The sequence below is a fragment of the Anarrhichthys ocellatus genome, unplaced genomic scaffold (assembly GCF_004355925.1).
Source record: "Anarrhichthys ocellatus isolate YVR2014 unplaced genomic scaffold, GSC_Weel_1.0 scaffold124, whole genome shotgun sequence".
Classification (NCBI taxonomy): domain Eukaryota; kingdom Metazoa; phylum Chordata; class Actinopteri; order Perciformes; family Anarhichadidae; genus Anarrhichthys; species Anarrhichthys ocellatus.
In genome coordinates this window covers 182,802-195,388 of record NW_022280154.1, presented here as the reverse complement: position 1 = coordinate 195,388, position 12,587 = coordinate 182,802, and the positions used below count along the sequence as shown (strand labels likewise).

At 45.0% G+C, this 12,587-nt stretch overlaps 1 protein-coding gene across 22 annotated transcripts in view; it reads right to left on the bottom strand.

The window, feature by feature from the left end:
• Positions 1–12,587, bottom strand: part of cacna1ab (calcium channel, voltage-dependent, P/Q type, alpha 1A subunit, b) — a 71,018-nt gene that overhangs the window by 18,970 nt on the left and 39,461 nt on the right. For 16 of the 22 annotated variants that reach the window (XM_031877040.1, XM_031877028.1, XM_031877038.1 and 13 more), the window contains 3 exons: positions 4,991–5,096; positions 4,485–4,592; positions 1,897–2,000 (listed from right to left, as the gene is read on the bottom strand). In XM_031877040.1, coding sequence (XP_031732900.1) covers positions 1,897–2,000; positions 4,485–4,592; positions 4,991–5,096 — 318 coding nt within the window. Of the gene's footprint in view, positions 1–1,896; positions 2,001–4,484; positions 4,593–4,990; positions 5,097–9,610; positions 9,708–12,587 lie in introns of all 22 variants that reach the window. The other 6 variants (XM_031877034.1, XM_031877036.1, XM_031877044.1 and 3 more) reach the window with 3 other exon arrangements.

Here is a 12,587-nt window from a genome sequence, read left to right as displayed (position 1 = left end):
TGAAGAAGACTTGAAACTAGAGATTGAGACCATAAACTCATGTTTACTGAGGTAATAAATCAAGAGAGAAGTAGAGTCATTTTCTCATAGACTTCTATACAACCAGAGGAGTCGCCCCCTGGTGGTCATTAGAGAGAATGCAGCTTTAAAGACACGTATCGCGTTAAATCCCAAATACATACAAGTATAGAAGAAAACAACCACACAGAAAGCTGATTTATACTGCTTTTTCCGCAACATCTAAGTTTTGGCCAACTTTATCTAAGCATGAAAACAATTTGGTGGCTGTTGTGAGTGTAAGAAATATCAATTCAACTGTTGACTTTGGCCCTCAAGGTGTTTTAGTCCTACAATATGGTTGTTAGAGGGTATTTAATGTCAACCGAAATCCTTCTATTTCCTCCTCTTTAACAGAAACAATCTGAGGAGCAGCTTTAAAAAAATGCTGCATTTTTATTTATTTGTGTGTCTAATCCTGTCCAGTGGTCGTTTCCTGTGCCACAAAGGGAAATGGCTCATGTTTGTCTCTCGACAGTCTGGTTTGGCACTGGCTTGAAGAAATTTTACGGCACATAATATTTAGATGGATTATAACGAAAAAACATGAACGCCAAACACCGAACGCAGACACCGGCTTCGATGGAGTGTGTTTCAGAAGCGGCATGTGTATAAATGAATGGCCCCAAAGTGATTACATACTGGTCACAGGAACCTCCACTCAACATCCCACTAACCACCACCACGGCAGACAGACAGGCAGGCAGACAGACAGACTCATGAACACACAGACTGGAGAGAATGGGTCTTGGTTAGAGCAACTTGGTGACAATCGACCTGGATTGACCAAATAGGGAGAGCTTGACAAGTCAAGCCCATCGAGGTACGAGATACAGATGGCGGGACAAACTGACAGACACACAGACTGGTTAAAGCCCTTATGTTCTGCTGATGTTGAGAGAGCCTGTGTGGACCTGTCCATTCAGTCCAATGGGATGGCTGCATTCAAGAACATACCAACACATACTGTATTCACACTGTAAAATAAGACGAACATACTCTCCATCCACCGGTGCACTCCTTCGTTCGGCAAAATGGAAATACCGTTATCTTAGTCAAGAGCAAAATTTGGATTTTGTTGTTTCACGTCAAATTTGGGATCAAGCGCTGAAACAGCAGGAGCGAACAGGAGGTATTATGAGTGGAGAGATGTTTCCCCACACGTCCGCAGTGTGGATCCAAAAAATACAGAGACAGAGAGCGAGTGCATCTCAAAGGCATTCATTGACAAGAGAGGGAAGAGCACTGACAGGGAACAAGAAGGTAAGGCCATGTGGTGTCATCATCAATGCTCAGAACATTACCAACAACAACAAAAACATATTTGTAAATCGGTAAACCTTTGCAACACCTTAATCCTCCTCGCCAGGTGCAAACAGCCCGCGGTGAAAAGAAAACCAAAAAGCAGCCGAAAAGGTCGCTAACTAGCTCGAGAAAGTCAAACACCCTCTGTTTGCAAGCGTGACAAAAGGCTGGCCAAGAGAGCGACAAGGTGCTGGAAAAAAAAGGACGCAGATTTTGTTTTAAAGTAGCATGCTAACAAAAGGTACAGCACAGGCTGAGAGGGAGGTCGGGTTTGGGTGAACACGTGAAGACAAGAAAACCTGAGGAAGTGAGGGTTTGTTTGGAAGTGTAGCCGTGAGCTTACGTTGGATTTAAATGTACAAGACATGGTTCTTGTGCGTTTAAATCTATATTTGGCAGAAGAAAGGCAAAATTCAGTCCAAGGGCTAGTGGAGGCGGTATCAAACAAGAAGAGGGCTGGGAGGAGGCGGAAGAGTAAAAAAGGAATAAAGGTGTCTTTTTGCGTTCTGTGAATTTCTCTGGGAGGGAGTCTACCTGTTCCTCTCGCAGCGCCTGCAGCTTTTTCGTCTTGCTCTGCCGGTAGTATTCCATGATCATCATGGCAGCGTAGATTTTGCCCACCGTCAAGTCTGTGGCTGCTGAGAAAATGACAAGTTACCCTGCAAGATTAGACCCGAGTGAGATGGGACCCTGAGCCGTTGGGGGGGATGGGAGTGGGGCATGAGACAAAAAGATTAAAAAATGCAAATCACTGACAAGATGCAGAATACACACAGCAGCTGGGACAATTCTGTTTCACGTCAACTCCTAGAAAGTTTAATCTAAATGTTTGGTTCTCGAATTTCGGATAATTCCATCATCTAAGAGTATTTGGTCAGTGGTAACCAATAATTGTAAGCAACAAACACTGTGTTGGAGGAGCATAAAAACGCTCACAGAGAGGGACAAACATGTGCTTTTAAATATGCATTATAATATGCATGCAAAGATACTTAACTTTCATGCGTGCATGCATCCTTTGGGTTCACAAAACCTCATTCTCATTGGCTAGTAAATCTTTCCAACACAGGGCTTGAAATCATTTAATGTAATGATATTATGTACAGCTATATGCATAAAAAGGCAAGTTAGGAGGGTCTGTTTGTTTGCTGATGATGTACTTCTGAGCACTGCAAGTGCAGAATGTAGATTTACATTTTACCCCCAGGAAAATATGCCAAGTTGACAAATTTTGTGGCTGAGATGAAGCATTCAAAATAAAAGGAGGAAAATACTCATCGTAACAGAAAGTAAAAATGGTCTTTTGTTGTCTTCAAGCAACATTGGTAACCACTGTCTAAACGTTCCCTGTGAAGCTTCAACTGAAACAGAACTGAGCTCACTCTGTGGTGTACAACCAAGAAATAAAATATTACAACACTGTACAATTATTAACACAACAAAGCCAATAGTCTTTTCACAGGCAGATGCGTTTCCTATACTATACCATTTAGCATTCTCGTATTACTTCACTGTCACCTAACCGTGTCAAACCGTGAGTTTGTTTAACCTCAACATTAAGGCTGAGGACCTGGTAGCCACCTCACTAGGAAACACGTGGACGCCTCAGTCAAACTATCCCTGGGAAACAGGAGCTCAATGTTTTTCTAAAAACTCCGGACATGTATCCCCAGAGTTTGGATGGAACACACAGAACATTTAAAATCAGAAAAATATTGAGCTTTGTTTTGGTTGTCCAATAACCGAACCGCGTAGGTAACTGAAGGAGTGGTGTCCTTTTCAAAGTGGCATGGCTACAAGTCGTACAGCATTAAAACGTGTAGAAACGTGTGATAATATATGGCCACACATATCTCATACCTATGTGTGTAATACACCTCATTAGCTGCCATGCATTTAGCCAAACAACTTGGTGCTTTTGCTAAACATGCATCATTTCACTAGCATTTCACTAGCACTGAAAAAGGTCATTCATCACAATCATTTTGAATAAACCTATTAGCCTAGATCTGTTTTACTAGTTCAGTTGTTGTTTAATTCTTCCTGTAGTGAAAAGACTTCTATAGAGGATCTTCTATAGCAGGCACCCCCTGATACCAGGCCTTTCTGAATGGGTGGAGAGATCAGTGAAGGTGTGTGCGCTACCGTGTTCACTCTGATGTGATCTATGTGTCGGTTTGTCGTCCGTCTGTGTCTATTTGAAAGCCTAAATGAACTGAAACCGACATGAAGCTCAGTGTTAGCGAAGTAAAAGGATGAAGAGCCCAGCCTCCAACCGTGTGGCGAGCGACGCTGTGGGAGACGAGGGAAGCTATCTTCATGCATTGGGAGGTAAAGGGGGTACCACGTGGGATCGGCCCCGTCTAGGACGCGGCTCCTTTGGAGAGAGCCGGGAGGCGGCCAGAGATTCTGGAGGAGTGAAACGTGTGACCGCGAGTCACATTCTGGAGCCATTTACCGGCAAAAGGAGAGCTCCCAGATTATTCTTATTCTTTTAAACTTTGAACAGCGAGTGAGATGCCTGAGTGTGTTTGTTAGCATGCTAGCAGAGCCGCTGTAGCAACAACAGTTCCGTGCACGTGTTTCTGCTACGACATTGTATGTCCCCGCCCCCAATATAAGGAGCCACCATAAAGACTTTGGATTGGTTCTGCTATACAGGTTTTATTAAAACTATAATTGTATTCACCAAGTTTTAGTAACAAAACAAGGGTCTCTAGTTGAGCGAAGCGTTTAGAGACTGACTTGTGGCTCTACCTGTGCCACAAGTCACCCAATAGCGATGCTACATGAGACACCAACGTTTATTATAAATATCCTGCGAGCAATGAATCTTGATACCCAATGTCATGGCAATCCGGCCGGAGATATTTCCTCTGGACCACAGTGTCGGAGACGTCTGGATACACAGAAATTACGCGGGCGTATACATCTATTTATATGTATGTTCAGTATGTGTGTTTATGCTGTAGTGGCCTGATCAGGAGATGCGAAGCAGTGGATGACACTGGCTGGTAGAAGCTGTCCTCTTGGTGAGTTGGTGATCGGAGACACACACACACACACACACACACACACACACACACACACACACCACTATGCGCCATAAGTCTGCAACTTACCCTTGTGCGGCGTAACCAGCAAGTCCAGTGTCTTCTGGGATAAGTTCGGCCAAATAGCCATCATCTCCTTTCTCAGCTCCGCATCCATCTGGTGCTTGTCTGCACCGCCTGAGTGGCCCCCGCAAAACCAGAGTGCCCACACACACACACACGCACGCACATCATTTGAACACACAGACAGCACGCATGCATACATCCATACATATGCAAACACCCCCCCCCCACACAAACACAGGGCAAGACGGTACAGACCAAAAGGAAGGCACGATGGCACAAAATCCCCAAATAAAATGTATTTATCCATTCACGCGTGCACACATTCACCCAAAACAAAAAGGTTATTTGTTAGAGTTTTGTTATATTTGATACAATAATCTAGATCATTCTTGTTGTGGAGAGACAGACAGAAATTGAGAGGTGATAAAGTCATACCCAGGAATACCCAAGAGTGACAGACAAGAAAGCAACAGGTAGAGTAAAGGGTAGAGAGTACTTGAGGGCCGTACCCTTGGCAATCTTTATATCCAGTGCTGTCCTGATCAGAGCCATGAGGGTGGAGTTAAAATGCACCGAGTTGTCATCTGCAACCGGCAGATCCATGCGCAGCAGCCTCTGTGGAGAGCCAGTCGGGATGAGAGGATGAGAAAGGGACGTGTCCTCGCTAAAGTGTGCTGTGCCTGAACCTCCAGGAAGGGGAAGGGGTGAGGGGCTGGGGGGCCAGGGGTTGAGAGAGCTCCATAGACAACAGCCAATGGTGGATTGGTTTCATTTAATGTTCACTTGAACAGATTAGAGTCGAGGAAAGGATGACTGAGTGTCACTTTGATTCTGTCAGATATGATTCCGATCAATGCTTAAAAAGTCAAGTCAGTAAATTTCAACTTGAGGCACTTGAGTTCTAAAAGTCCTCTGACAAATTCGTCCTACATGAAGTGACGGTTGAGCATTCGTGTGTTAAAGTCTGCCGCACAGTTTTGGTAACTTCATTAGTGCATGCATTTGCTTGAAGAAAGAAACTTACATCTCCTGTGTTTCCAGCGATACTCTACGAAACAGCACAGCTATCCAACGGAGGCCATCTGCTGCTAAGCAACTGTGACAGCCGAGAACCACAAGGAAGAACAATCGGAGCCAGAATGGCCTCCGACCCAACCTGTGCCCATGTTCCCCAAATGTGTGAATGCATTGCCGCATTTACACATCTCTGTTGTTACACACATGTAGATATAAATATTAAACAGTACACATACACCAAACCCCCATAACCCCGCCCCCCCACCACCCAACCCTAATCCCTCCCTGCCCACTTACACACAACTATTTTCACAGACTGCAATTAAGGGCGCTTAATTGCAGTCCTTTGAAGACAAAATAGGTCGACTGGAGAACAATAACAGTATCACTGGTGTAATTCTGCTATTTTTCAGGAGACTGCTGTAGTTATATTTAACTGAGGCATCTGCTATAGAGCTCCCCCTACCTGTAAGGAGGTTCCCTGTCTTTTACAAAGTATACTGTACCAGGTAAAACCAATGGAGAAACCTGCGGATAGAACAAAACAAGCTGGGCCCAACTGGGGCCGCTTGCCGTTCCTATCCGACCAGTTGGCGTCCATTGGATTTACCTACGAACATGAGCGTTGGGCACTCACGATTGGCAAGCACGGCAGTACGATGGCGATGGTGGGGTTGTATGCATGCTCGTGTGTTCCTGAGTGTGTGCGAGTGTCAGGCATGCCCAAAGCCAAGTGTTGCGGCAGGCTGGTGGGCATCGGCCAACATCCACAGCGCTCGGCGTGCAGCAGGCGGGCTCAGTGTCGCCCATAGCCATGCGACAGAGAGTGTGACGATCGCATGCGACACAACACCCTCCTGGAAAAAAAATCCCACAAACCCTGGACACACAAAGCATGCAACATGCCTTTACTTCACTCCCATTATCTAAGCCCAAACTCTCCCCACCTACCCAGCCCTCAAACCCTCCCCTCCCCCTCCCCCCCGACTTCCCTCAAAACCCACTATCACAGTACAAGTAGCCGTGCATCCGCACAAAGAGAGTATCCTCAATCCAACTTGGATTGATCCTACTGATTTACAGATTCATTTCTAATCATTTTGCTCTCTACGCTTTTACATTCATGGTTCCCTTAAATCAAAGTCAAATTGGATAGCGATGGTGGTATTTCATTTCAAGTCAAGATCTCTCTCAATGCCAAACAGGTGCAGTGTCTTAAGGGGGTTGTCAAAGTTAGAGAGGATTAGAGTTGTGGCATTCCCTGGAAGAAGAAAAAAATAATAGAGAAGATCAAAAAGAGATGATTGAGGTTCTTTCTGTTTTTTTTGTTTTGGACCAACCAGACTTTATAGTAGTAGAACTGTAGGGTAAGGGGACGGGGTCTACCAAAGGGGACACATGGTAGGGAAAGCGGTTAGTCGAGTTAAACTACAGGCGGCTCTAAGCTCGGTCATGAGATGTAGTTACAGATATAAAGGGAAGGGCGAGAATGAGGAGAGGAGGATCGTGAAAACACTGAAAGAGTAAAATAGGAATCAAGAGAAAGTGGTTCAGTTGGGAATAACAGAGAGATGTGTGTGTGTGCAGATAGAAAGGAAAGAGAGGAGAGAGGCTGAGAATTACAAGAACAAGACAAGAGATAAAGACGAGGACTAAAAACAACACTGACATAAGTTTACTAAGAAGAGGTCAGTAGCGATACACGGATATCAAAAGTAAGGGAAGGCCTTGTGTCTACTAAAGGGAGGATCAAGAGCTTTGCCTGTAAGCATTACGAGTGATGAGTGTCAGAAAGGTCCTGATGTCTAACCTTCCCCTCTCTGTTCTAACAAGAAACCACGAGGAGTTTCTGATCTCAAAAATGTCCTTTAATGGACTTTGTTTTGTGTGAAGTTGTGTCAATGAATACTGGAAGGCTTTGATGGCTGAAGTATGTGATGGGGACCACTGCTGATACAGGTTGACATTCTGGAGAGAAACAGAAGAAGAAACGGAAAGGAAACGTAGAGACAGAGCCGGCTTGGGGCGGAGAGAGGGATGAGGAAATGAAGGTGGATTGCTGATCGCTGACGGACAAGTGGACGTGGAGGCAGAGGGACAGAAGACTTGACAGAAAGAGAGGAAACTGAGAGGTAGAACAAAACGAGTAAACAACAAAAATGAGTAAAAAATGAAGCGGAGAGCAGAGCAGCAGGAAAAGACGGACTGACACCCAGATTCAGTAGGAGTTTAGCACAGCGGAACGTTTGCATTATTTGATCAAAGTCATCCTGCTCTACAGAATAGTTCAGTGTAGTTAATATTACTTTATATGTAACTTCACAAGCAAGTCAGGACAGTAAAGAGGGAGTTTCAGTTTAAGACGGACTGGCGATCGAAGCGCAATACTATTTGACCAAAATTTGTCCATAATATCGAAAAAACTGTCGAGTACTGAAAACGTTGAATGTCTGGTCAGATTTAAATCCAATAACACAGCCATTTTAATTGTATGTACACTATGCGTATTTCATCTAAAGGAAGTCAGATTAAGTATCATTTTTTAATCAATATAGGAATTAAAAAAAATAAATAAAAGAAGTTCCAATAATAAAAGCTTTATGGTGCAAAGACGTTAGCTCAGGTAGATTAGCTTTACAGTTGATGCTCACATTTCACACTGTTAATTGGTGACGGATGGAAGATATTTGGCTTTTGCGTTGCTACTTTTCAGAGTATCGTTGACAAGCATGATCGGAGAAATGAAAGGAGCTCCACATTATCTGTTAGGCTAATCTGGATGTCAATAAGAGAGAGAGAATAAAGGAGAGGAGAGAGTAGGGCTCTATGGTCGAGAGAAAAGTTGGACAACAAAGACAACGAGGCAGCGGATGCTGAAATGCCCGACCCGAATCTTTACCCTGCTGGTCTGAGACACAAAGAGAAGCCAAACGACGCTGACGTTTTCCTTGGGTGTCAAAAAAAAAAAAGGCATCTTGAAAAAAAGGCGAAAAACTAGAAGGGCCAGAACTTTTCCTACCCACTTTATTATTATTATTTGTATATGTGCACAGTGAGCGGTACAGTAGTGTGGTTTATGTGTGCACTATAGTGCCATCCACAGGAATAAGAGATGCAGAGAACTGAAGACAGACACCCTTGCCGGTCCTTCTGTACCCGCATCGTCGGCAAATAGTTGCACTTTAGATGTTGTTTGTTTGAGGGCCTCAACACTGAAGATTTTCACATGATTTACGTTTCTTATTGTGAAACAATACAATGTGTACATAATGCCGTATACGTATGCTCACAAAGAATATCAGTAATGACTTCAAACAATTTGTGTCCTGGGGTCCTTGGCGTCATTTACAGGATGTCATCTTTAAATGAATCAAAGCGATATCACATAAATTGGGATTTTGTGGTCAGAAAATATGATCTACAATGGTGTCGAAAGCAGGAGTATTGAACAAGCGTATTTGATATTTGATTTACGTATCCTGCAAAATGCAGCTAGGTAAAACATGCAGGCATCAATTAGAAAATGATCAGAGGTAGTTTGCTTACTTTTTTTAAGCGTCTTAATTTGTTACGGGAATTCTTTGTCAGATCTGTGCTCTATCGGTGTGTTTTTACGACTGGATTTTCTTGCGTGCGTGCGTCCGTGCAGGTTGCAGAAGGACTGGCAAAGCCTCCTCCGTTCCCTTACTCCTGCGGTCTGACGGGGGGGATAAAAGAAAAGAGGATCGACTACCACTCCATTATCACTTCACTTCACTTCACGACAAAAGCCCATCACTCCATCCCCGCGGTCGGAGAGAGAGAGAGAGGAGAGGACAGCGCTCACCACCACCACAACCACCACTAACAGACAATGAGGAGAACACCGCTGGGAGGAGGGAGGGAGGTGGAGGAGAGAGGGGGGAAAGGAGGAGAAGGAACGGGTGGGGGGGGGGCGGTTTCAGCAGATGAGAGAGGAGAGGTTCTCCTCATCGGCGATGGGGAGGTATAAGGACGGAGATGGGAGGGGAAAGGGAGGAGGGATGGGGGGGGTGAAGGGAGAAGGGAGGGAGAGAGGGAGGTGGGGTGGTGGTTGTAGGGGGGCGGAGGGGTGAGGTGGGGGGCGAGTCTACCTTATAGGCGACCCGGGCGGGACACCTCTTCCCGAGGCCTAGCGGCGGACACATGTGTCTTAGCATCTGATACATGTCTGTGTAACTGATCCGGCCGCTGGGGTGGCCACCAACACACACATGCGTTCCAACAGACGCACGCCGACACAAAACACACACACACACACACACACACACACACGACAGACAGGACAAACAAAGACGGACGACGAGAAAACGGAAAAAAAAATAAAAATGACGAGGGGTAGGGAGAGGGAGGGAGGACGCAGACGCACAGAGGAGTGTTTGGAGGAGACAGGAGGAGGAAAACAAAAAGAAAAGAAACCGACAAAGGAAAGGAAGAGGGAGGGGAAACAAATACACAGAGGTTATTGTTTTGATCGCTGTGGACATGTGGTTGCTGTGGCGAGAGAAAGAGAGAAAGCAAGGGAAAGAGAGAGAACGGGGGAGTGTGTTACGTGGCTTCTAGTCTGGTTTACCATAAAGTAGGGGAGAGGAGAGGAAGGGAGAGAGGGAGAAAGAAAGGTTGGGGAAGGAGGGGAGATTTGGAGGAGGTGTTATTTAGTTTAGTTAGTTAGTTGTTGAGATAAACCGTTCTATGCGAGGTGAAAAGGGGATTTGGGATTTTGTTGTTGTTGTTGTTGTTCTCTGCCCTCTTTCGCTGCTCGGATAGAACTGGCAGCGGGGCTTCTAGCAGGCAAAGAAAAGCACCGCTGCAGAGATCGGAGTGAGTCACAACGACGAGTCAATGCAGTCTGTTACCGAGGCTGCGTGTCCACCGGGAAACCTTCCGCCCACAGCTGCGCCTCCAGATGTTCGTGTGATACCCAAACTGGGCTAACGGCTACAGGCCTCAGTTCACCGCCATCGTCGAAATGTTTCTTCGCTTAAACCTCTCGTGGCACCCAGCAGAACACTACGTTCCAATGCAAAGAAACTGCATCGTCGACTACTTTTTGAATGGGAGCGTATTTAAAAAAAATCTCGGATCATGTTTGCTTTTGTATCACAAACACGTTTCAAATGAGTCAGGGTGGAGGATGCGTTGCTTCTGTTGCCTAAACCTAACCAAGTAGTTCTGTTGCTTAAACCTAATGAAGAAGTTTTGTAGGATTTTTTGTTGTCGTTTTAAATTGCAACGCTAACCACGTGCTCCAAATCCGTGAGAAAATCCGTTTACCTCGAAATGTAACTCAATGTAACTGCATTATTAATTGCATCTCTCCTCACAGGCCCTGACGCGCCTATGAACTCGTTTTACTGTCGTTTGATTGTGACTGCAATGATGCATGGTTACTTATTTATTTCACTCTGTGGAAATACAACATAATAAAATCAGCAAAGCATCTGAGCTCAGTTGAACCATGCAAACTATTTGCCCGAGCCACATAAGCCATCAGTAAATATAAATACTCAACACCTCATCGTATGCCACCGAAGCGACGTGCACTGCTGGATATCACCAGGGGTAAGTTGTAAAATATGTTGTTTAGATGATTTGAACTGACCCCCGAAGGCCACGGCACCTTAAAAAAGATCTCAACGATTCTTCCCACGAGCATCTGTCGACACGGCGAGTTACTAAGAGGTACCTGGTGGACACAAGACCTTTTCATGTGGAGTCCCTGCCCCGAACCACACACACACACACACACACACACACACACACACACACACACACACCCTGCCCCTTTCCTTCTTTCCCCAAACACCAGAAACCACAAACAGAGCAGGTTTGGCCACGTCATTGAAGTATTCCATTCGGTAGCAGTGAATACAAACTGTTACCACATAAGGCCCGTTACACTCTCCACTCAAGGGGTGCTGACAACAAGCATGCGGGATACACCGGCTCTGTGCTCACGCAACCAACGCTAACACGGGAGGTAATCAATGTGGTCTGGGACGGGAGTATTCTTCATTATGTGCGTCTTATTATCGCACTTTATTTATGTATTTTTTCTCATGTGGTGTTTAATTATCTTGTTATTTTTGTTTTGTATAATTGTCGTTGAGGACCCCTTTGGAAACGAGATGGTACATCTCAAGGGGTTAATCCTAATAAAGAATTTCCATATATTTACCATGAAAAGGTGGAAAACTTGTGGTTTTATGATACGCAAAAGAGACGCAAGCTGCTGCAGATCAAGGTTGAGTAGGCGAGATGGCGTTGTGTTGTTTACAGTTTCTTCTCTGGTCGTTTGCAGTTTAAGTAGCTCGATATCGCTGCAAAGTTCTAGCAAATTTTGGGACTTTAGACATTTAATTGTCCAATCAGCACGTCATGCATATCCCTTTGCATTGTTGCGTGCATTCTTTGTGAGGAGCTTGTAACAGGCCGAACACTCGTTTTAATTCCTTGAATCCTTAAAGCCACTCTGTGCAGGATTAAAAAAGAAGAAATCAGACTTTCAGGACATAAAGTGGCTTTAAAATATGTACATGGATTAAATATTACAGGCTGCTTAAGCACAGCGGTTCACACACACACACGTGTGCCACGGAGGCACATGAATCTGCAGTTTCTTTTCATTCCAACCACAACAGCAGCAAACAAACCTGCAGACTCTTGAGCCTCGATGACACGTGGCTAGTATTCAGACCAAGCCCTCTCTGCACAAGTCTCTGGTACTAAAGTGAAACCCCGCCTCCCTCAATCGAAAACCCCCAAAACTCAAACAAGAACAAAAATGCACATTGCTCCAAACCGTTTTTTTCTGCCCAGGCAAAAAATTAGCAGCAAGCAGAAATCAAAGACAACGGCTGACTGGAGTCTAGACTCTGGTGTTTACGTGAAGCTCAACTAAAAGTCAACACATCGGTGTCATTGTTCCCAGCGTTCAGTCAGAAGACAATAGCGAGTGCAGTGCACCACCTCATGCTTGTGTGTGTGTGTGTGTACAAGAGTGTGTGTGCATTTCTGCATTGTCCCAAACATTCTCATTGTCATGTCAGAATGCATATACAACATACCCCC